Consider the following 25343-nt stretch of genomic DNA (forward strand, 5'->3'; position numbering starts at 1 on the left):
AGACATGATGCCCTCTGTGGGTGGAGACAGAATGCCCTTTGTGGGCGAAGACAGAATGCCCTTTGTGCGCGGAGACAGGATGCCCTCTGTGGGCGGAGACAGGATGTCCTCTTTGGGCGGAGACTCGACAGCCTCTGTGGGCGGAGACAGGATGCCCTCTGTGGGTGGAGACAGAATGCCCTTTGTGGGCGGAGACAGAATGCCCTTTGTGCGCGGAGACAGGATGCCCTCTGTGGGTGGAGACAGGATGTCCTCTTTGGGCGGAGACTCAACAGCCTCTGTGTGCAGAAACAGGATACCCTTTGTGAGCGGAGACAGGATACCCTTTGTGCGCGGAGACTCAACAGCCAATGTGGGCGGAAACAGAATGCCCTCTATAGGCGGAGACAGGACGCCCTCCAGGAGCAGTGAGTGGATGTCCACACCCAGACACCAGCTGGTCCCTGCAAGCCTGGCGTACAGAGAACCACAGGTACACCCATAAACACACTCTGTTCATTTTCTGAATCTGAGAATCCGTCCAGAGGACCTGATTCAACCTTGTTAGATTTATCTACCTGGATTATTGAGCAGCATCAGGACCAGTTGAAATCAAAGTTGCAATCTGGAATATATATATATATATATATATATATAAAAAAAAAAACATCCTGTAAATTGTTTTGTCATTGTCCTGTGTCGCAGATCGAAGAGTGGTAATGATGACTGGATGGCAGGTCAAAAATTAATCTATGGGGGCCAAGGCCACCATCGGCCACCCCCTGGCTCTGCCACTACTCCTGGTGGTGGATTAAATTGCTCCCTCCACTCGCCAGGATCCGTCACTCTGCGCTGCCTCAGACAAGAAAAAAAAAACTTACCTCTGTTCCTCTCCACAGTGTAACTCCTGCACACTGGAATATCTTGTACCAAAAACATTTGGGACATATGGCTGCAGCGGATCAGTGACATAGAAGGGGCCAGAACTGTTCAGAGATTTAAAAACATCCAGAAGGATTTTAAAATGAATTCAAAGTGAACCTGGACAGTGTTGCCAAGTCCGCTTATTATAAGTGACTTTGGGCTTGATTTTTTTTCTAAAGTCGCTTGTAAATTTTGTGAGTCGCGTTTTTTGGGCTTGTTTTGAACGTGAAGTTCTTTATTTGGGCTTGACTTTCTTTCTGTGTGAAACTAGTTGACTATCTCCCGGCTCCGCACAATAAAGCAAAAGACGAGTGGTCGTAGGTAGTTTGGCCCTTCCACGCCTCGTTTCCTGTTTATCGCTCCCGCCCAAGTTGACGAGGCGACGGGCGCACACCCAAACACTCGTACTGTGGCCGACCACTAGGGGGCTCCACTCACACGCAGATGTCAGGATGTTTTGGTTTAAAAAAAAAAAAAGGTAGAAAAAATATGATTTACACATTTGTTACGTATGAACTTTTTTTTTATCAGAGCTTAAAAGTATGTATTTAAAATTATTTAGCATAATTTTGCTGTTGTTTATGTGTAACGCTATAATAAATGTATGTTTATACTTTTTAAAAACGGCCTCTGTTTTACACAATGTAGTGGGTTGCCAGTTGGGCTTTTTTTGAGCTCGTTTTCGTAGAGCTGGTTGCTTGTTTCTATCGCGGGATCTGGCAACACTGAACCGGGAGCCAGCGAAGGGAGGCCAGAACTGGAGTAATGTGCTCTCTTTTGCCTGTACCAGTTAAAAACCAGGCTGCAGCATTTTGGACCAGTTGGAGGCGTGACTGATTCCAGAGAGAAGTGTGTTGCAGTCATCGAGCCTGGATGTGATGAAAACATGTTTTACTGTCTCCAGGTTAGTTTTGGACAGTGTGGACTTCAGTTTAGACCGTCGCCTCAACTGAAACAAACATGTTTACAGGACTTTTTAGATCTATATCTAGTCTATCTCTATATCATATATCTATGTCTGAAACCCGACTTCTCCACAGCGTCTGATTAATGTTCTGCTGGGCTGGGAGAGGCGTCTCGTTGCAGGAAAACTGCCATCAGAGAGCAGAGGAAACGGCCTCCAGATTTCTTTGACAGCGTTTGTGTGTGTGCAGAACGTGTGAAGATGAGGGAGCACGGGGTGACAGACAAAGTACACGTGTGGTGCTGAAGCCAACAGAAACCCTCACAGAGCCTTGCTGCACGAATGATTAAAAAATAATAATTCTTTGAGCGTCGGTGGTTTAACAGGAAAATAAAAACCATCCTGACACCACCAGTAGTATCACGCCCGCTGACATCAACTGTTTGACAGTTACTGGTTCTTAGCAGCTGCAGGGAGGAGAAACGGCCCCGGTGGCTCGAGGCAGACGCCCTTTTGTCTCGTGTGCCACCTTGAAAGCTGCCTGTCCGCTCGCTTTCCTTCACCTCATGCCCTCGCACCACTCCTCCTCCTCCTCCTCCTCCTCCTCCTCCTCCTCATGAACTCATTCAGAAGCCTTTCTATGTATAAATCCATCCATCCATCCATCCATTATCTTTACCCGTTTATTCCATTTTGGGTCACGGGGGTCGCTGGTGCCCATGTCCAGCAATCACTGTGCGAGGGGCGGGGTACACCCTGGATGGGTCGCAAGTCCATCACAGGGACACATAGAGACAAACGAGACAAACAACCATTCACTCTCTCACTCACACCTAGGGACAATTTAGAGTTACCAATCAGCCTAACATGCATGTTTTTGGTCTGTGGGAGGAAACCGGAGTACCCGGAGAAAACCCACGCATGCACGGAGAGAACATGCAAACTCCACCCAGAAAGGCCCCTGGACCGGGGTTTGAACCAAGGACCTGCTCGCTGAGAGGCAGCAGCTCTACCAGTTGCGCCACCGTGCTGCCCTTCTATGTATAAATGTTCTCTTTAATTCATATTTGATTTTCTTTGGTAACAAAACTAAATGTTCAGTTCTGAGTTCATTTTTTTATACAATGCCACCTCAGGGCCCGGTACAAAAACATTAAAACCTCCTAAGACCTCCTAAGACCTCCTAAGATTCCTATAATGTCCACATATGTGGACGCCAGGTCCTGGGAGGTTCAAAAAAAGCTAATTAGCTGAGTAAAGACAGCAGAGTGAGGAGGTTTGGTCAATTTGTCTGGTGCAGTAAGAAACCGCGATCATGTCTTGTTGTAGCAGCAGAACTAAGACATAGTTCAGGAAACCCAAGCCAACCCTAACTATAGGATTTATCAAATAGGAAAGTCTGAAGCCTTAAAAGTAGACCAATGTCAGCCTGCACGGACAGAAACTGGAAGTTGGTTCCACAAGAGAGAGGAGCCTGAGAACTGGAAGATCTTCCTCCCATTTTGCTTCTGGAAACTCTAGGAACTACAAGTAAACCAGCAGTCTGAGAGCAAAAAGCTCCGTTAGGAAAATATGGAACATATCTTTAATTTAAGATGGAGCTAGGTCGTTGAGGGCTTTGTATGTTGGAAGATGAAGAGAAGCTAAAACTCTCCTTCAAGCTCTCATCTGAGCATTTTTAAATCAACTGAAGACTTTTAGAGTTTTATGACGCCCAGATCATAACGAGTGACAAAAGTCCAGCCTAGAAGTGATAAATGCAGTTTGTCTGCATCACTTTGGGATTAAATGTTTCTAACCCGGTTTAGATTGGATCTAAAACACAGCGTCCATCTTGTTTGAGTTTAAAAGCAGAACATTAAGTCTTCCAGGTTTTCATAAAGTTATTCTCAAGGTTTGAGCTACAATTTCATGATCTCAGTCTACAATTGTGGTATGAAAGGTGGCGGGTGATAAGCATTCCTTCAAGGAATCCTATGCCTTTTATTCATTGAGCCTTTGCGGTGGCGTTTCTCATCGGTGTTCATTTGGTTTGCACGGCTGCTTTAGCTTCTTTCAGCTGACGCCCAACACAAGAACCTGACTGGACTTGTAGTCTTTAAGGTATAATCAACCGAAATTATGATTTAGTTTCCACTGGATGTGGGTTTTTCTGAACAAGTATTTTTTGTTCAGCTCTGGTTTGTCTGTTAATTTTAGCCGATGTTGATTTCGTTCTGAGAGCAATTCAGAAACAGCTTAGTCATCAGAACGGTTTGAGGTCAAGCAGAACATCGGTGGATTGAACGTCAGTTTTCTGCTGAGTTCGTGTTGTAAAGACACCAGCGGAGACGTTATCCACCCGGGGGAACTGGTCCAAATGAACCAGTTTGGTTCTGATTCATGAAGTTAGACGGCACAACTTTTAAAAACGTTTTGTGTTACTTTGTGTTCAGAAGTTGTGAAACCACCTTTAGGACTTTTCAGATAATTATTAACTCATGAAAGTTTTAGACGACATTCTTACATGTTCACTCCAGTTGATGCTCAATATTAAACATTTGTTTAACTAGTAACTCATGTATATATGATCATTTATGATAACGTAAAGTTTTTTCCTGATGTTTTCCAGGTGGAAAGCTCTTCGTCCGCAGTCTTTTCTCCAACCTTGACCTCGGCGACACAAAGTGAGTTTGTGAACTTCCTACAATTCCATTGAAGTTGTTTAAATAATATTTATTCTTCTACACATCCTAATATTGCTAAAGATGGAGTAAAAGATTCAAGCCGTTATTTATTTATTTTTTTTACTCATGATCTAATGTTCTTATAAGAACAAGCGTTTCATATTTACGTTATTGCTTGAGTAAATTATTTGAACCCTTTATCTAAAAGTTTATTATCACTCGGAGCCAGAGCGAGAGAAACTCTGTGCCAGTGAGGACGTTGGGAGATTAAGATGTCTGAGAAGAATACTGCCTTCTTCACCGCCCGCTGCTCCTCTTCCTCCTCCGGTCACCTTCAGACCAACATCAGCACGTAGGAAGAAAAAGGATTTCTCATGTTTTTGAAACAAAAAAAATGTTTTAATGTCTCTTTTGTTGCATTTTTCCTCTGCAGATGAAGCTCATCTGCCCGTTTCCAATGAAAATGGGCCTCGAAGTGTAAATTATGTAAATATCCCCGTCCTCCTGGAAAACGCAGCAGAGCTCCTCCACGCGGAGCTGGACCTGCAGAGATGCTCTTCAGCTCCTGTGTCCGGTTCCTACAGCGTGGTGGGAGGTGACCCCCTGCAGCTCTGTACACCTGGTAAGACCACTGGGAATGAAACCATTTCAGATCACGTCTCCACACTTAACGAGAAGCCCATCGGGATGGTTAGTGAATGAAGACAGCGGAGCTGGAATAGGAAACATCTGGAATATGAAACATCTGTTTGAAGCAGCTGCTGCTCGATTTAGTCATTCTTCTCCGTCTGCTCGACTGACGTTTACGATTCGATCCTCAAAGCTGCATGCGTTTTTATCATTAAGAGAAGAAAAAGAACTAAAACGTGTCCTTTGAACCAGCTTGATAATTTGTAAATGTAGATTATGGCAAGTAATGATTTAAAAAAATATGAAGATTTTAATTTGTTTCTGTTTTGAAGCCTAATTTTAATAGAACTACACAAATCTGCAAGTTCAAATAAAACAATTTATTACAGTGAAAAAGTAATTTACAACAGTTGAAACATGATTAAGATTTAAAGTTAACGTGAAAATCGACTTTTTTTAATTACATGTGATAAAAATCAAAACATAAAAAAGATGAAAAAGTAAATTTTAAATAAACATGAAGTTTGCATGTTTTCACCAATCAGTAAAAAAATCTCTCTCCGTTCCCCCCCCATCAGAAGAGGACTCCGTCAGGTACGCCCACCTGGACCTCGCCGCCAAGGAAACGGCTCAGAGCGTGGGGGCGGAGCCTGTTCAGAGCAGGTGGCGAGGGCCACCGAGCTCACTCTGCAGCACCGAACTCCAAACTGCAGGTCATTTCTGTCCGGGCTCAACGCGTCACGTGCCGTCGAACCGATCGCCCCCGAACTGAAACCCACAGTTTTACCTCGAGCGATCCATTGCACTGAAAATGAAAGACACAAACGTGGGGAGTTTTTCTGTCGCCATCGTCTCAGCTCAGTCCAAGTTTGTTCGTGTGGCGTTTTCACAAGTTGAGCTTTTATTGACGACTGTTTCTGAGTATCGGTACAAAAAGATACACGGATCCATAAAGTATTCAGATCTTTCTTACGTTCCGTCACGGTACACCACAAAAGTCAAAGTATTTTAGGATTTTGTGCGATAATACCGACACAAAGTAATGTTTAAATTGTGAAGTGGAAGAAAATGAAACGTTTTATTTTTTAACAAAGAATTCAAAAAGTGTGCCGTGGATTTCCTCAGATACCTGAACTAAAATAAAACAAGTTGCCTTCAGACACGTCAGGGAGACGGTTCTAGAAGTACTGAGCACTGCTCAACCCATCTGAAAATGGAAAGAGTACTGCACGACTGCAAACGTGCACGGTGGTCCACGAGTCCTGGGTCATCTCTTGGATCCGGCTCAACAAAAAGCTCTTCACTGAGAACAGCTGGTGAAGAGCAGGTTCTTCCAGCTCCTCAACAAGCTCAGAGCCGTTGGACCCATCACAACTGAAGACAAAGGGACAGTCTGGAGCAGGAGAACATTCATTTAAGAAGCTCATGTGGAGCTTGGTTGACATGAACATTAGCTGGACTCTCCACAAATCTGACTTTCATGGAAACGTGGCAGGAAGAAGTCGTGCAGGGGCCACAGCAAACATCTCTGCTCAGATGAGACCACTTGAACTTTTTGGCCTAACTGCAAAACGCTAAGGAAACCCACCACTGCACATGACCCTGAACTCACCATCCTCACTGTGAAGCATGGTGGCGGCAGCATCATGCTGTAGAGGATGCTGCCACCAGCATCTCTCTGACCAGGACACTGGTCAGTTAATGGGAAGACGGAGTTAAACACAGGACAATCTGGAAGAACAACGGCCCGATCAAGGTCCGGACCTGAATCCAACTGTGGCAGGACTCGAACTGAGCCCCACGTTTTACACAAACTTAGATCTGACTAGAGTTAAGACTCGCAGCTGAAAGGTGGTTCTGAGAACAAATCAACACAGTTTTCATGTAGAAAACTACCGTATAAGAAAACCGTGCACCATTTTCCCTCCGCTTCATGATCATGCACTACTTTGTGTTGCAGTACTACATAAAACCACAGCAAAATACTTTGAAGTGTTCGGGTGTAACGTGCTGGAGTAGTGTGAACATGAAGGTCCGGTAAGTAAAAGACAAACGGCAGCTTTGCTCGAGTCTCACTGGTCGTGACCGGTCGACTAAAAGTGAATCTGGAAAGAATCGTTTCAGTTTAACTTTCCACCACGTGTTCTGAAACATCGGGCTTCTTGTGCAAACTGTCGTCTTGGCTGCGCATCATTTTGTCGTCCACCCCCAGGCAGACGCGTTACGATTTAATCTGCTGGAATACGCTTTGGAAATTAAATTAGGACGATTTGGACCAGTTTCTTCAAATAATTACTTATCGACAGCGTGTTTGTTTTTTAAGTCCTTGACATGTTTGAGTCAGCAGACAGGTTGGAATGACCTGCGACACAACTCGGGAGGGTTTGGGACTTCTTCAATCAGGTCATATGAGCAGTTTCTTTTTAGTGGACAGACGTTTCGCTCTCTATCCAGAGGGCTTCGTCAGTCTCAGGAGTCCCAAGTAAACAGTACACCACTTTAGTGGACCAACCAGTTTGCTGGTGATAAGATGGTTTCTGGGGGCTGTTGACTCCTCCCAGGCAGGCAGCCACAGTCAAAGTGGTTCAAGACATTAAAGTTCATGCTCAATCATCACAATCCAGTAATAATCAATCAGGTCACCTGGACCTGGATGATGAGCATGAACTTTGATTTCAACACAAAAGACACGACATCTGAACATGTTCAAAACTGGAGACGTCCTGGAGAAGTCGCAGCTCAGCGAGACACCTCCTTCAGCACCGTGCTTTGATTTATGATGGAACTCCATCCAGGTTGCATCAGGAGATCATCTCACGACGACCTCGCTGCACCGACTCCTCGAGTCGACCGTGGAGCCCCAACGCACCCGGTTATCATTCCACATCAGAGCTGCAACGCATCTGATTGAAAGAAGCAGCTCAGAGTTCGATCGCCTGCGCAAATAACATGAATCAGAGCTCGAGTGGTCCGAGCAGGACACGTCTCACTAATCAGCCAGAAACATTATTTATGTCCGCAATCGATGCCGCTGCGCTGAGACGACGGCAACTGAAAAATGGAAAAGCACAATTTGTGTTTGGAACCCTCGCTTCCTTCCCAACGCTATTTAGACAAATTGTTCAATATTTGACACAAATTTATTTTTATAGCCTCAGTTCTGTAACGAACGTCTCCGAGGAGGGAAAAACCAGCATGAGGGATGAGCTGGGAAAATGTAACACGGTGCCAGTAAAAGCTTTTTAATGTCGCCGCAGAGACGACTTTCCTCTACAAAACTTGTAAATATGAATAGATTTTTTTTTGTTAAATCAAACAAGGAGAACTGTTGGACAAGATTTTTTAAATCATTTATGTACATATGCTGCTTTCTTCTTACAAAATAAAGATTGTGATTTAATGTGGAGTCCTGGTTTTCTTGTTTGCTCTCCTAATCTGCTAACCAGCTTATAGAGAACGTCCGCAGCTTTTGTTTGTATTTATTTGCACAGTTAGTAACAAACTGGACCAACTGCTGCTCAGAAGCTCAACTCAACTACAAACTAACGGTTTATTATGAACTCAACGTCCAGCTTTTTATGGAAACGATCACGATCGATCAAATCGGCTCACAGTTCAGTGATTGTATAACAAATGAAATATCCTTCCACACATTGTTTCATAAAGTACCCGGTAGTTAAAGGAATGGTTGCATGGTGTTGCTGGGTGTCGGCGAGGTCGCCATCAGGAGCCGAGCCCCTCAGAGCTCGTTGTGCGGCAGACCCTGACGAGAGATCTTGTTGGCCAGGTCCTGCAGGTGCTTCTTCATCTGAAATCCAAGCAGAAGGCGCACGTGACCACTAAATAACTGCCAAGCTGCTCAGGAGGATATGAAGCTTGTTTTCTGTGGTGAACTGGACCAGAATTATTCTGTGAGTCTAATTTACTAAAGTTTTTCTTCTAATCTGTGTTTTTTTTTTTTAACAAGAGGACTCAGGTTTTTCATGTTAGGTCCTAAAATACATTTAGCTGCATCTTAAATTCATGCATTGCTTCTTTAATATTTAAATGTGTCCTCGGTGTAAGCGTTCCTTCATTGATGATTTCAGATGTTTTTACACTAATAAAACTCAAAGTCCCATCATGCAGCAGGAATATGACGGACTTCCTCCTAAACAATCCAGTTGCTCTGATCCTAAAACTGACAGTTGTAGGTTTTTTTCTGTGATTTGGACTGAATTTGAATAAAAAGCCAAACGTGCTGCCTTAGAAGAAATTTTATTTTGAAATGTTACTCAGTGTTTTTTCAAATTAGCGGAAGCCCAAAAGTCATACTAATGGTTTTGAGATGTTTTGAATTTAACTGAAACTTGCAGAAATCGTGCAGCAGATGCTCAAGAAGTCGCCTCCACACTTTGACCAACGGAGCGGCATTCTGTCGCTGCTCAGATGATGCGGAGCGCAGCCTCCAGCAGGGATTGGATTCTTGCACCACGTCCTAACATTTTGGAGACCTGTCAATCAATCCAGTAGGCGTGTCAGCAAATGCTCCTTACCTGCAGAGCTGCGCTGCAGCCCATCAGAGCATACCAGGTTCAAAGTCCTGATACTGTGAATAATCTGATGCCGACGTGCTAACAGATCAACTCTCTCCTCATTTGTAAAACCCATACCAAAGTATAAGTTAACAAGATGCTCATTCTTCATTGTACCTCAGTTAAAATGCAGTAAACCTGCGTGATGCGTCGGAGTTCGGATAATATTACGACTCGTTTAGCTTCGGATTGGTCATTTGCTGACACGCCTACTGGATTGATTGACAGGTCGTGTTGTGGATCTGACTTGTGGAAGAAAAATAAAATAAACGAGAGCTGCAAATAAAATAATGCCTCGTACGACTTTATTCTAGTGATTTTATGGCTTTTAAACTTTTTTTTCCTTAGCGTGGCCCTAAAGCTCCGTCGTACCAAACACTAATCTGAAGTGGTCTGATGGCATTTGCTCCGTCCACAGAGACCCCATCTCACACAGTCCGACTGGTCAGGAGCCTTTTCTTTGTTTTTAGACACAAAGAGGAGCGTAATAGTCATAACTTCATGGCTGATTGGTGAATTTAACAGAACTTCCTTTTATCTGATGACTCACAAGCTGCAGCACGTCCAATTCTATTTAAAATTCAGTGATTAACAACTCATATGTGGACGTAATATAAAAAACGTTTAATTTAACACATATATAAAGTGAACAGTTCTTTTCTTGCCAGGATTCCCGGAACAACAACAACATCTGTAAGTATGAACAGTCAGGACTACAGCAGCAGTTTTGATCTTACCTTGTAGCCCATCTCTCTGGTCTTCTCAGCGAGTGTGTTGTACTTGTCCTGGTTCCTCTTGATGTGCTCCTCGTCTCCTAAAGACTCCACATGTCGCAGCTTCTGGTGAGACAACTCCAGCTGCTCTTGGTAATGGTTGTGCTTCTCCACCTTGGCCTCAAAGTGATGCAGCTCCTCCTGAACGAACAGAGGACGGAAGCAAACATTTGTGCACGTTCACCTTCAGCTGCACCGAGGAGCTGGAACACACTTCAGGCGGCGAGCAGAGGAAACGTCTGAGGGATTCATCTGATCTTGAAGCAAGATGAACTTAAAAAGCTAAATTCATCTGCTCATGGGAGGAATGGATGAAAGGAGCACGGTGAGACGTGGGGGTGTAATGCTGGGAAAAGTTCACTGTGTAATAAAGAGAATCTGAGCACGTTGCACCGTTTGAGTACCGTATTTTTCACCATATAAGTCGCACCTTTTGCAAAAATTAGCAAGTCCTGCAAATTAGCAACTAAAATACTTTTTTCTCCATATTTATAAACCAATTTCATTCATTCTGACCTGGAAAAGATTGAACACCATCATTTTCAGCCACTAGAGGGCGCTCGAGTAATACGGCAAGCCAAGTGTCTCGGTAATAGGTAAAAGTGGCTATTAATGAGACACTTGGCTTGCCATACCAAGCCACCTTCATCTTGATTCTAAACTCCTGGAGCAAACGTCAAATCAGCTGCATTTCACCACCCAGGTAAATGCAGCTGATTTGACCATTAAAGTGCATTTTATTAAGGAAAAGTTAAACTGAGACACCTTTGCTATAATGTCGAGTAAACAAATTATTGATTTTAAGTGTTAATCTTGTTAAATTCTTGTTAAAGTCCTCCCGTGCACGCTCCCGTGGCTGCCATTTGGCAGCCAATCAATTTTTGGCACAACACTGGTCCACATTTCCAGGTCGTCAGCGATGACTTATACGGCGAAGCAACAAATTTGTTTTTTCCACTTTATTAGACATCTCTGGACTGTTGCGACTTATACAGCGGTGCCATGTGTACGGCGGCAAGTACGGTAACTTGAGTACACCACAAAACCATACAGTGAACGCAACGTTTACTAAAGAGAACTCGAATTCAAACGTTTCCGTAAATTGATCAACTCAATTCTACTCGTTTGCACGGAAACCAAAATCTTGTGGTGAAAAACGAGAAGCCAGACAGCTCACCTTCAGAGAGTCCAGCTCGTCTGTGCTGAGGTTGGATCGCTTGGCTGCTTCCCACAGTTCAATCACACGAGGCTCCCGAAACTCTACAAAGCAACGAGAGATGGACAGAATGAAGAAGAGATCCTGTTTGGAGTCTCAACAAAGCTCTGGAGGGAAGGAGCTTCAAGGAGACGCAGGTGAAGCCGATATTTCATCTGACTAAATCGTAAAGAGGCTAATCATTCGTTTCCTGTAACAGTGGGGGTTAAAAGACATGTCCTGATCAAAACTAACATCAAGGTTTAACATTAGAGCTTGAGGCCAGATTAATGCCGTCTAGAGTTGGTGAAAGAGGGAATAAACTATTCCTAACATGCTCAGGTCCAAAAACCAAAACCTCTGTCTTGTTTGAGTTTAAAAGCAAAAAATTAGGGTCTTTAAGGTTTTCATGTCTTTAAGACATGCTTGTAGTCTAAGTAGCTGATTGGATTCAATGGGTTTCATTGACAAATATAACTGTGTGTCATCAGCATAACAATGAAAATTTATCCCATGCGGTTTAATAACTTTACCTAATGGAAGCATATATAAAATAATTCAATTCAGTTTATTTATAAAGCACCAAGTCACAACAGAAGTCATCTCAGGGCACTGAGCAGAAACATTCATATATAAAAATAATAATTTAACATTATTTATCAGAAGAGCAGCTTTGAGTTTAACTCCATCACAGAACTCTCATCTTGAACAAGCATGAAGGCGACAGTGGAAAGAAAAACTCCCTCATGAGGAAGAAACCTTTAGCAGAACCAGGATCAGGACAAGAGGACCATCTGCTTAAACCGGCTGGGTTTGGTAGGAACAGATACACAATGGCAGGTCAAGAATCACATGTTAAGATAAAAATAGTATCAAATGAAAACTATTTAATTTAAAAAGTAAAAAAGTATTGGTCCAAGCACTGAACCCTGAGGAACGCCACGACTAACTTTGGTGTATGAAGATTCATTATTTACATTTACAAACTTTCACATGTAACAATATGCATTATTGTGAAAAACGAAGTCATCCCCAGACGTCCTTTCAATGGATGGATTAAGAAAAGCGCCTACAGTTTCAATATAGACTTCAGCATTTATTTAGCTGTTCTTTAGCCCCGTCACCTCGTTCACTTCGTTAGTGGCTTTTCTTTGACTTTTGTCTCATTTTTTTAGATTGTTTCTTACAGTTCAGTCGGACACTGACTCCAGATTTCTCCCGTTGTGCATTTTCTATTTAAGACATTTTGCTTTAAACTTTCCATCTCGACTCCTGGACGGCACGTCTGATTAATTACCGTACAGCCACGAGGACAACGCTCAGCTACAACCACACCGAATGTTTAGTCAAACTGACCAAATTATAACCATGTTCATGTTTTTAAAATGTCAGCTGGGTGTGGCAGCCATCTTGAATCATACAGACTCCAAAACACAATCAGTTGTAAATGTATATGCAATTATTTTCTCTGCAAGGTTCAATAAACTCGTTCGGTGGCTCGTGAGGTCCGTTAGAAACAGACAGACGCATAAAGACAAGAACGTGATCCTCAGCTTTAAGGTGCTGGCTCACATTTGAGTTCATCCTGAAAATCCAGAGCGGAGGAAAAAACATTTAACAAAAGAGCATCAGCAGCGAGAAGACCGTGAGAAACAATTTAAGCTGGAACTACAGCAGAAACCATCACTGTTGCCTAAAGTAAACGTCAAACACCACAGAACTCACACACCTCGACCACAAACAGCTGAAAGAGTGAGAGGATGTAAAGAAAACCTACAAACCAGCAAAAACTAGAAATAAACAGAGGAACGCAGAACAAGGACTGAGCTCCTTTAAATAACCTCCAACATGGAGATGTTCGTGTGTTTGCCTCCTCACCGCTGTCTTCACTGAAGCCCTCATGGCTGATCTTGCGGAGGCGCTCGAAGCCGTGGTTGAGGTTTCTCATTTTGTCCTTCAGCTCCGTGTGCTTCTGCTGCAGCACGTGCTCTTTGGTGTCGCCCTCCAGGGGGGAGATCACATTCTTGTGTATTTCTGTTGAGAGGATGAGAGGAGAGGAGGTGAAGAGGAGCCCACAGGGTTCGGTGGGCGGGTTAATGACGAGTGAAGTCATGAGGAGGTGAGTCGAGGAAAAGAGGCAGAGACAACAGGAGAGAGGAAAAAGGAATTAAAGGCTCAGCTTTCCTCGAGTCATGTCGCCCGCCGCCTTGCAGGCCGGAGCTGGACTTGGATCATCTTAAGGTGAGAAATAATGAAGTTACAGAAACGGTGTCAGTTCTTCTTGGAGCTCGGAGCAACTAACAGTTACAACCACACCAAATTCTACATCAGTTTCTGTGCAGCTGATCTCTACAGCTGCTACAGTGCACGCTCAAGGTCAGTATTTTGTGATGCACTTTGGTTCTGGTTCTTCAACATCTGGACACGTTTTGGGTGTTTGTGCATATTTGTCTCCATCAACAACAATGTTCTCCTTATGTGATGAAACATGATTATTAGAAAGTTGCATGTTTCATCTTTGATGTCACGTTTATCAACGACTGGCGTGGATCCACCCCAGTTAGTCTACATTTTTGTAGTGGGTATACTGGGCTTAGAAACAAAAGTACGCTGGTTAGTACAATGTATTCATTAATTTATTTTGATTTTTAAGCATATTGAACATTTCACTGATGCTTTTATTTGAATAAATGAACAAACTTTGCACCACAGTTGGCTTTGTATTAAAAACATGTTACAGAATTTATAAAACGGTATCAAAGCAAAACATGTTCAAGTCTTAAGTAGTAAGTACAGAAGTATTAATTATACTATTATTATTATACATATTAATTGAACTATTTTCATAATAGTTTCATTTATTTTGTGAACAAACATGCTCCTTTTCGTCAGTTCAGAATAAAGAGACGAGACAGCCCCTGGTTTACTCCAGAGCTAGCTGACCTCCTGCACAGGAGAGATCATCTTTGGGCCGCAGCGAGAAAATCTGACTCAGACACTGATTGGTTGAGTTTTCAACAGATGAGGAATAAATGTACAACTGCTGTCAAAGCAGCAAAACAACTATTTATCTCAGACCTCCAAAAATCTAAATGACCCTAACAGATTCTGGAAAACAATTAAATCTCTCTCAGGCACCCCCCAATCATCTGACCTCCCATCACAACTTCTCATTAACTCTGTTCCTGTGTCAAATAAGCACGAGATCCTGAACTGTTTCAACAAACACTTTGTTGCTTCTGGTTCTTTATTTGACACAGTAACTAATGGAAAATCAGCCACTTCACTTAATAACCAAACTTCTACAAATCAAATCCCTCCTACAAGTCAATCCTCAGTTAATCACAGCTTCTCTTTTTCTCCATTCTCAGTCAGTGAGGTCAATAAACTGTTAAAAGATCTTGATCCTAAAAAATCTGCAGGTCCAGATGAACTTCCACCTTATTTCTTAAGGCTGGCTGCTCATATCATCACAGTCCCTGTGACCCACATCTTCAATCTCTCCATAAGACAAAACTCCATCCCAGACACTTGAAAACAGCCTTTGTTCTTCCTTTGCTGAAGGGAGGAGACCCCACCACACTGAACAACTATGGACCAATCTCTAAACTCTGCATTTTAGCCAAGGTTCTAGAAAAACTGATAAACTCTCAAATCAAAAATGACCTGGACTCATTTAACATCTTACCTCCACATCAATCTGGTTTCAGGAAACAACACAGCACAACCACTGCTTCACTGAAGGTTCTTAATGACGTTGTTGAAGCACTGGATGCTAAGGATTATTGTGCTGCACTTTTCTTAGACCTGTCTAAAGATTCTGACACTGTGGATCAGAACATCTTGTGTCATAAACTCTCAGAAATCGGTTTCTCAGTTCACACCATTGGTTGGTTCTCTAACTATCTTTCAGACCGGAGGCAACGTGTTCAACATAATGGTACTTCCTCCAGTTATTTAACAGTCAACAATGGTGTACCACAAGGCTCAGTCTTAGGACCCACCCTCTTTACAATCTACATACATAATGTAGGTAAAAACATCCCTAATGCATCCATACATTTCTATGCTGACGACACAGTTGTTTATTGTCGAGCTAAAACTGTTGCTAAGGCTTTCCAGCTTTTGAAATCTGCATTCAACCTCATTCAGACCGATTTGTTTCGCCTCAAACTTGTCCTAAATGCCGACAAAACCAAAGGGATGCTTTTTTCAAATAGGAAGTTGGTCCCAGCAGTTCTTCCTCCGACTTCATCCTCAAATGGTGTCCCCATTGAGTTTGTTGATTCCAGAAACCATCTTATCACCATCAAACTGCTTGACCCACTGTGAAGGTGTTAATTATAAAACTGAGTTTGTTGTGGCTCCTTGGACTGATGAAGTCCTTTGGATGAAAGATGAAACGTTTCAATACAAAGAAACCGTTCAGAAGACCTGACTCAACTTTGTTAGATTTTTCTACCTGGATTATTGAGCGTGAACTTTGATGTCACTGAGTTGTAGACATTTTTGTGTTTGCTAAGGTTGCTTAGCTGTGGCAGCCATCTTGAATTAGGTTGACTCCAAGAGTTTAACAGAAGTAGAACCAAATGTTTACTTTCTGAAAAATTTGTGATTCATGAGTTATTTTGCTAACGGTGCAGAGAAATACAAACACGGGCAAAACCGTTATCGCTCCACCTTCGCCTTTCAGTGAGGAGCATTAAAAACCAAAATAGAAGAGAAAGCAAGTAGGCGTTTTGTTGTGGGAGGTGTGAAATAATCCCAAATAGATCCTCTTTCTCTTAAAATAATAAACTTCTTCCTCTATAAGAACCACGAGCAGTTTATGAGCCTGGACTTCCTGGGTAATACCAGCAAGTTATGAGATTTCTGTCCAACTCCCCTTCAGAAGAGCGAGGAGGGAAACCTCAAACAAAGGCTGAGCACACTGCAGCATTCTGCCTGAGCATCCGCCGACATTTGGATCCAAAGAGAAGAGCTAACGCAATAAAAAGCTGAGAAACAGACAGCAAGCGGAGGTGAGTGTGCTGTGGAGGCAAACACAGACTCCCCTCGAGGCAGCATGATTGGCTGAACATTTAAATGCACCAGACAAGCAGAAAAGTACCCCTGGCTTGTTCTGCAGTGTAGCACTGAGGAGTGATAATAAAAAAATTGGCACAAAAGCCCTGCATAGAGCCGGTATCATCTGAAGGAGACCATCTTCAACGTGTCTTTATGAAAAACACTGAGGGGTCTGTCAGCGCTGGGATGTGATGAGCATCCACAGAGCAAAGAGCAGCAGGAGACGTGCCGGCTGCTACCTGCCACCTACGTACCCGACCACGTCTGAACAAATAAAGCACTTCGCACGTCAACTCCTCGTCCTGAAAACATTTCAGTCTCGTCTTTCCATCTGGAAAATTATCAAGAAAACAATCGGTGACCAGGAAGTGCTTTGTATTCATCCAAAGACGTGAACATACTGTAAATCTGTCCGAAGAAGTTTAGGACCTTGGCATATGTTGCCATGGTGATCTAGCCAGGGTCAAATACAGCCACCTACTTGTGTTAACCCACTGATCTCCCCTCGATGCTCCATAGCTGCTCAAGATCAGATTAAATCCTGAGTGATTGGTTCTTCTCACTTTATGTTGTGTACGATGCATGTCAGGTGACCGTGGGTTCATTCCAAGATGATTTGAGATGTTACGTGTCCAGTCGTTCTAAAAACAACCAGACAGGTGCAGGTGAGTACCTGCTTGTACTTTAAGTTTATGTTCCGTTTCTGTGCTTGGTATGGAAAGAGAGAGAGAGAATTTCAAGGGGGTAGTGGATTAAAAATAAAGATTAAGAGCTATATGGCCAAGAAAATGTTGGGGTAAAGTTATCACTCATTGGTGTCAGAAGCATTTCTAATGTGCGCGCGCGTGTGTGATCCTCTCCCAGAGAACTTTGAATAAAATAGATGCCATTTCCTGCATTCAGGTGTATTTAATGGGTTGTTACAATCTATGTTTACCTACATAAGTAAACACTTGATTCAATAACTATTTTAGAGAGCAACAAGAAGTATCCTGACCAACAGCTCTCCTTGTGTGAATAGAGAACGCTCCGCTTCTCTCAAGCTCATGAAAAATGGGAGCAAAAACAAAAGTGTTGCATTTATATTTATGTTTGTTGTATTTAGACATATAGTGAGTCATAATGATAAAGGTATAATAGAGCAGTAAGTCATCATCTGGTGCGATGATCGACAGATTCCTTTGCGACACAGAAAACTCACTTTTAGTCCAACTCCTCTTTGCAGTCCACCCTTCAGACGCTTGTAAAGTTTAACGTAGATACGGACAGCACAGGAGGCAGAGTAAAAGATTCAGCTCACCCTCTGTCCTGCTGACGGTCTCCATGAGGATGTTGTACTCGTGGATTTTCTCCTTGTGATGCTGGAACTCCCTTTTCAAGCTCTGCAGCTCCTCACCGGTGAACTTACCCGAGTTCTGTGCCTGTTGGAAGTTTGTGATGGAGAGGAGTTGGTGTCAAAATGAACAGAACAATAAATACTTTACACATGGCTGACAATAACAACTCACTTAAAACATCTGCGAGCGCAGAATGAAACATGACGCTGCTCACTTCTCCAGGTACCTCATGTGTTTTCAAATAACATTCTTGTTAGAACAATTATAGAAACTTTATTACACCTCCCCTCTCCAAAAGCTAGAACGTGGTCAGTCACAGGCGGGTGACATGTTTGGAAATTCATGAGATCAGAAATAAAAGTGAATTCATCTTTTGTTCTATGTCAAAAAGGAAATTAAAAATATATTTGGACAAACTCGTGTTGTAAAGTAGCAGCTACCTGTGAATTTGAGTGGCTTACTTTAAAACCCCTCGCTAAGATGAATTAGCTCGTACGGGGACAGACGAGAGACTTTAAGTCAAATTCACGGTTAGTATTTATTGAAAACGTGGGTCTTAATTAAAGCCAACAGTTTCTCTTCCTGTGGGTTTTGTGTAACAAATTATTTGTTGTTTCTCTAAGAATTAGATCAGGTCGAATCTAAAAATTATATTCAGCCATTTGGAAAGACCAGTTGTTTTTATTTTCTCCAAAGCTTTGGTTTTCTAACTTCAACCATTTTTCTTTTGTTCCTGTTCAGGCTGGTCGGGGTTACGCGCTGGACAATGCACCAGTAGGGCGAATGGAAACAAACCAAACCTGCAACTGGAGTCCGTTTAGAATCCTCCAATCATCTCGTAGTTGGAGAAAACCCACGCAGGAACCAAGACAACAAACCAACTTGGCTCTAAAAGGCAGTAACCAGGATTTAACCTGTGAACTTCCTGCTGTGTGGCGACAACATGAACCACCGCACCACCGCTGACCTGAACACATTCATCTCCTCAGCCTGCAGCTCATTCAGAGACAGAAGCATTTCATCGGCAGCGAAGCAGAGATTTAAATTATTGCATTTAAAGTGAAAAACATTTGAACCCCTCCAGAAACACAAATGGTCAGACTGCACAAAACAGTCTGTCTTTTTTATTTTCCATCATTAAGCAACGTGTGCCTCACGGACCATCAGATGAAATATGTCAAGCACCAGCTCTTCAAAACATTTCTTCAGTCCACAACTGGGCAGCAACAACTGGGAAGAACAACTGGGCAGCAACTGGGAAGAACAACTGGGCAGCAACTGGGAAGAACAACTGGGAAGAACAACTGGGCAGCAACAACTGGGAAGAACAACTGGGCAGCAACAACTGGGCAACAACAACTGGGATCAACAACTGGGAAGAACAACTGGGCAGCAACAACTGGGCAGCAACAACTGGGAAGAACAATTGGGCAGCAACAACTGGGCAGCAACAACTGGGAAGAACAACTGGGCAGCAAGCGTGACATAAAAAGCTAGTTCTGCTGGGGGAACATTTTCAGGCTGCGACCTGTCAGCCGTTTTAATCGCTCGCTGCGAAGGTGAAAGGTCGTTGACGATGTTTGTGTCCACGTCTTTGTTAGTGTCTGTTACCAAAATATCTCCCACGGTAACAGATTGCCCAAGAACTAAGACTTTGCCATCGGGGCCTGAGATGGGGTAGAGGTAGGGCAGCCGACTTGGGACCAGAAAGTTGCGGTTCAACTCCCTGCCCTGCCCACATGTCGTGGTGCCCCTGAGCAAAACACCCAATCCCGAACTGCTCCCCGGGTGCTTCCATAGCTGCCCACTGCTCCACCTGGGTGTACCTCAGGTGTGATGGGTTAAATACAGGACTAATTTCATCATTGTATGGGAACATATGATGATGGGGTCAACTCAGTCAAACTGTCAGCAAAATATCTCATAGACCTAAACATATATTTTAATTAAACTTTCAGGAAAATAAAACATTAGCTGCATCTCCTGGGTAGAAGTTACCCTGTGGAGAAGAGCGGTATGTGGGTTTTATTATTTTTCTTGGCTTGTCCCAGGTGAGTGACAAATCCTGGTGAATAAAGGGGGAGCCAGGGGGTGGCCAATGGTGGCTTTGCCCACCATAGATTACACTTCAGCCACCCCAATCATGAAAAACTCTACTTTTAAGCAATATAAAAACAAGAAAGCATAGTTTCCTCATATGATTGGGGTGGCCAGTTTACATGCATACATGGGGCAGCCATCTTGGATTTCGACTTGGACACGGACTTTTCAAAAGAAAACTTTCTTACACCTAGATGTAGCCACATACCAAAATGGAAGTCAGCACCTCTCCAATTCTCATGTTTTCATGCTCACAACATGGATGGACATTTGTGACAGCAGCCATCTTGGATTTTGACAGCAAATGGACTGTACTTATAAAGCATCTTTCTTTCTTATCAAGATACTCAAAGCTCTTTACAACAATCTGTGCCTCGTTAACCCATTCATACAGAACTCTACTAGATCTATACAAAGACTAATCAGAGCTTTATCACATTCATACACTGATGGGACACACCGACAGCAATGAGGGGTTTAGTGTCACTTGAGAGAAGCGGAGTGTTCTCTATGCACACAAGGAGAGCTGTTGGTCAGGCTACTTCATATTCTCTCCAAAATAGTTATTGAATCAAGTGTTTACTTATGTAGGTAAACATAGATTTTAACAACCCAAGAAAATACACCTAAATGCAGAAACTGGCATCCATTTTATTCGAAGTTCAGCGTATCCATTCAACCTTTATTTAAACAGATAAATCACATTGAGCCTCGAAGACTCATTTACAAGTTACAACATGACTGCTAGTGGGACGCTTGGGCATGTGACTGCTGGTGGAATCAAACCCCCAACTCTTGCATTGGAGGACGACTGCTCTAACCACTCAGCCACAGCCGCTCCTAATTTTGATGTGGCAACCCAGTTTTAGAAAGGAACTTTTTTACACCTAGATGAAGCCGCACGTCAAAATGGAAGTGATCGTGCTCTCAACGTGCACGGACGTAAGACGGGTGTATTTCAAATGTCCCCTCTTTGCTCTGTGACAGGGGACAAAGACTGGTGTGCTTGTAGCTGCTTATTGTGTGAGATCTTTGCTTAAACTAGTATTTACTGTTTGTCAGGAAAATATCTTGAACCACAAGCCGAAACAAATTTGACTGACGCTTTATGAAAGTAATTGATTGCACATCTACAACTAAATTTGTTTAATCCAACACAAGATTGTTGCCACAGAACAGACATTAGTAAACTCATACTTGGCTAAAACTGTTAATTTCACAGACAACAGGTTAAAATTGTATTTGGTTTTAGGTCTTAACTTCTTTTTTTCCTCTTGAACACAACTACAGACCTTGTTCCAAAGCTTGTCCAGTCTGGGGTCATCAAATATGTCTCCATCTTTGGTCTCGTGGTCTTTCAGCGAGTTGGTCTCCAGCGACCGTGCGTCCCTTTTCCCATCCATCCCATACTTGGCCAGAATCACTGGAGAACACAACCGTTTCACGTTAAACAAATGCTGCAGTGAATAATCCGGACATTAGCCTCGAAGAACAACAGCAGATGGTCTCGTGAGAGGGTGGGAAGCAGGAGAATATAAAGTGACTAAAACACACACATGAATTATTTAACTACGACTCTAAAACCCCAGAGTAACTCATTAATCCCAAGGAAAGCCTCTGCATGTGTTAAAGACAACAGACAAGTGAAAAACACCCTGAATTAAAAAAAAGGCCAACAAAATAAACATTTCTCTCATGTATAAAGAAGTATTATTGGTCACAACGCTTCCAAAAATACCAGAAGATGAGAGGAACACTCATTTATATGTTGACTCATTAATAAACCTGTCGTGATAAATCGATTAATCTCATGATACATTAAAATTATTGACCTCATCGTCTTTATCGTTTCTTCATGTCTCTCTCTTTCTACTGAAGACACTGGACGACAAAAAGCTCAACTCTGGTTCTTCACTGCACAGCTGCAGAAAGAAAAGCTTTGCAGAGAGTGGTGAAGGCTGCACAGAAATCTGTTGGAGTCAGCCTCCCCACCATCACAGACATCTACACCTCCAGATGCAGGAAGAGGGCCACCTGCATCATGAAGGACCCCACCCACCCAGCACACACACTTTTTGCCCCACTCCCCTCAGGAAGGAGGTTGAGGAGCATTAAGTGTAGAACCACTAGACTGAGGAACAGCTTCTACCCTGAGGCTGTTAGACTCATGAATCTCTAACTAGAATAATCACTGTGTAAAACCATATCATGTTGCTGCTGATCTGTTTCATGTTGCTGCTGATCTGTTTCAATGTTGATGTGTTCCTGCGTGCACATCTGCTCACAGACTCATGTTCATGTTTGTGCTGATGTTCAATGTTTTATGTTATGAGTGCTTAGTGTATATTTAGTTGATGTTTTTCTTAGTTCATATCTTAGATGTTATTACTGTTTTTCTTAGACATTTTATTGTTGGATGTAACTGGGACCCTGTGTACATAATTTCGCTCCACCACATGTACCACATGAGGTGCGAATGACAATAAAGAAACTCTGACTCTGACTCACTGACCCCTCCCTTTGTCTTTTCTAAGTAAAATCTGTTTTAATCGTCCCGAATCACATTTTTGGATCGCTATAAGCAGCTAAGCTGAGAAGCTAAGCTACGAGTTAAGCTAACAGGCCGACCTCAGGGAAAAAACCTCCGTCTTGTCGAAGCTCCAAAATTCACAGTTGAAACTCGTGCCTTCGTGTAAAAAGTTGTTTTTCTCTGCAAAAAGAAGCTGAGAACTTGTTTACTGATTTTTTATTAAAAGCTTTGTGTGAAAAATGCTAAAGAGCTCCAACCACACCGAGCGTCCGCCATTTTGAGAACCGAAGAGAGACAACCCATGTCACGTCAAGGAGCCTCCCTTCCATTTATCTTAAAGAGACACCCTGCTCACTCCCTCACTATCCATCCTTCTGTTCAAACAGTCTTATGCTGCCATCCAGTGGTCGAAAATAGGTACTACACACAAAAATTAGCCAACGTTTCTTTTTAAATTTGACAATAATTTCAATTAATCTTATCGTTTATCGCAATAATTTCTGATACAATTAATCGCCCAGCAAAATTAGTTATCGTGACAGGCCTACTCATTGAATAGAACAGCCCCCCCCCCCCACACACACACACACTTCTGTGTCAGTTCGCTGTTAATGAAGCTAAATCAGCGACTCTCAGGACAGCCGTGAGCCAAGTGTCACTTATTAATTTGAACATCCATTAACGTGCAGTCGTTTCAGTTTGTCAAAGAGCAAAATGTTGAAAACAGTTTTTGATGATGATGCTTAACTTCTTTTCTTTGATTCTCTTTTTTTATTCCAATAATCTACAATGAGTTCAAACAATAAAACAAGCACATGGAGACAAACGAGACAAACCTAGGGTCCTAGGGGCCATAAGGTCATCGTTGGAGAAGGCAGCTGAGGCGATGTGGTGTTTCCCCACTGACTGGACTGTTTAGACCGTTTTAAACAGTTTTAAACTGTTTTAAACTGTTTTCTGATTTGGGGGTTTTCCGCCACATGAATAGAGCATCCGTAATTGCAAGGTTGATATCGTTATTTGTAAAAAAAAAATCCATAAACGGGGGGGTGTCTATGTCAGAGGATTTGGGTCAGAGGTTATGGATATTACTGGTGTTCTTTCCATTAAAACAAGCAAGTCTTATCCTGAAGTGATGCTCGTGGACTGTACCTGTGAAGGCCAGGAGTGCCAGGTGAGACTACAGCTTCGAGGACACCCACTGAAACCTTGTCCAGCTGATAGGGACGATACAACATCTGCAGATCATTGTGAGCGGGCGTCCGGTGTCTACATTTAATGCATATTGATGTGAACTGTTCCGATATCTGCCCTTTCAAGTAAAACTGTACCGGAGATTAAATGTTCACCTGCCGTGTGCGAGTGTGGTTCATTTGAGGAAACATCATTTAGAGCGTTTTCCTCTGACACTTAGGAGGAAAATAGGTCCCTAGGTGGGACCATCTCACCTGGGGACAATTTAGAGTTACAGTCAGTCTAACATGCATGTTTTTGGTCTGTGGGAGGAAACTGGAGCACCCAGAGAAAACTCACACATGCACGGAGAGAACATGCGAACTCCACCCAGAAAGGCCCCCGGCTGGGATTTGATCCAGTGACCTTCTCGCTGAGAGGCAACAGCTCTACCAACTGAGCCACCGTGCCGCCCAGTCCTCAAACAAAATGAATTTATTTGTCGAGGGTCAGATGAACAACATCAGCCGAAGGCCTCTAATTTCTAAAGGATTATTTGGTTTGAGTAAAGAGATTTATTTGTCCAGGAGTGGTGAGGCGTCTTGTTGTTGAACGGCCTTTGGTCTGATAAAAGCTCTGTTTGGTGCTGCCAGAACAAAGAGGGCATCCTGCTGCTGCTCACACACTCTGTGGGTGTCTGGCTCACTGCCTGCAGCTACAGAGGTGAACAGGTCGTAAAACAGATCGTGGTTTGAATAAACGTTCAGTTTTCTTTGGGCAAAACACGACCGAACCGTTCACACATCATTCCCAGTCCATGTTCACACGAAATACTATGAAGACATTAGAAGTACCAACTAGTGTGTGAGTAATATAAATAAAAGCATACGGTAATTACTTTCACACTCGTTATTACGTGCACACTTTTACTTTATTGGACTTTTAAACTTTTGCATTTTGCCACATATTTGATATTTATGCAATTTATAAAAAGTTATCAAAGTTCATGCTCAATCATCCAGGTATCAAATCCAATATAAATAAATAAATAAATATAAATAAACAAATAAATAAATAAATAAATTTTTTAAGAAACTGTCCAGATGACATGACTGAGAATTAATGGAATTTATAAAGTTGGACTTTGTTCTAAAACAACTCTTTTCTGAATAATCTGTTCAGTCCATCACTACTACTTCTTCTTCTTCTTCTTTCAGCTTTTCCCTCTTCAGGGTCTCCACAGCGAGTCCACGTCCTCCGTCTCACTCTGTCCTCACTCCAACTACCTCCATGTCCTCTCTAACTGCATCCATATGTCTCCTCTTTGTCTTTTTCCTGCAGCTGCATTTCTAACATCCTTCTACCAACATACCCACTGTCCCTCCTCTGGACATGTCCAAACCACTGTCCCTCCTCTGGACACGTCCAAACCACTGTCCCTCCTCTGGACACGTCCAAACCACTGTCCCTCCTCTGGACACGTCCAAACCA

General features: G+C 42.8%; 2 protein-coding genes across 2 annotated transcripts in view; one reads left to right on the plus strand and one right to left on the minus strand.

Annotated features, from left to right (window-relative positions):
- The window catches only part of LOC119423023 (protein Dok-7-like), a 38548-nt gene extending 32673 nt beyond the window's left edge, over positions 1-5875 (plus strand). Inside the window, exons 8-12 of the mRNA XM_037690434.1 lie at positions 355-472; positions 4419-4473; positions 4703-4825; positions 4913-5095; positions 5682-5875. Of these exons, the coding sequence (XP_037546362.1) occupies positions 355-472; positions 4419-4473; positions 4703-4825; positions 4913-5095; positions 5682-5875 (673 nt within the window). The remainder of the gene's footprint in view (positions 1-354; positions 473-4418; positions 4474-4702; positions 4826-4912; positions 5096-5681) is intronic.
- A 2406-nt stretch (positions 5876-8281) lies between these two features.
- Positions 8282-25343, minus strand: part of lrpap1 (low density lipoprotein receptor-related protein associated protein 1) — a 22096-nt gene continuing 5034 nt past the window's right edge. Inside the window, exons 3-8 of the mRNA XM_037690055.1 lie at positions 21442-21572; positions 18013-18133; positions 13524-13679; positions 11628-11710; positions 10415-10591; positions 8282-8911 (exon numbers count right to left, since the gene is read on the minus strand). Coding sequence (XP_037545983.1) covers positions 8843-8911; positions 10415-10591; positions 11628-11710; positions 13524-13679; positions 18013-18133; positions 21442-21572 — 737 coding nt within the window. The 3' untranslated portion in view covers positions 8282-8842. The remainder of the gene's footprint in view (positions 8912-10414; positions 10592-11627; positions 11711-13523; positions 13680-18012; positions 18134-21441; positions 21573-25343) is intronic.

Source organism: Nematolebias whitei, chromosome 16 (genome assembly GCF_014905685.2).
Source record: "Nematolebias whitei isolate Nwh7 chromosome 16, NemWhi1, whole genome shotgun sequence".
Classification (NCBI taxonomy): Eukaryota; Metazoa; Chordata; class Actinopteri; order Cyprinodontiformes; family Rivulidae; genus Nematolebias; species Nematolebias whitei.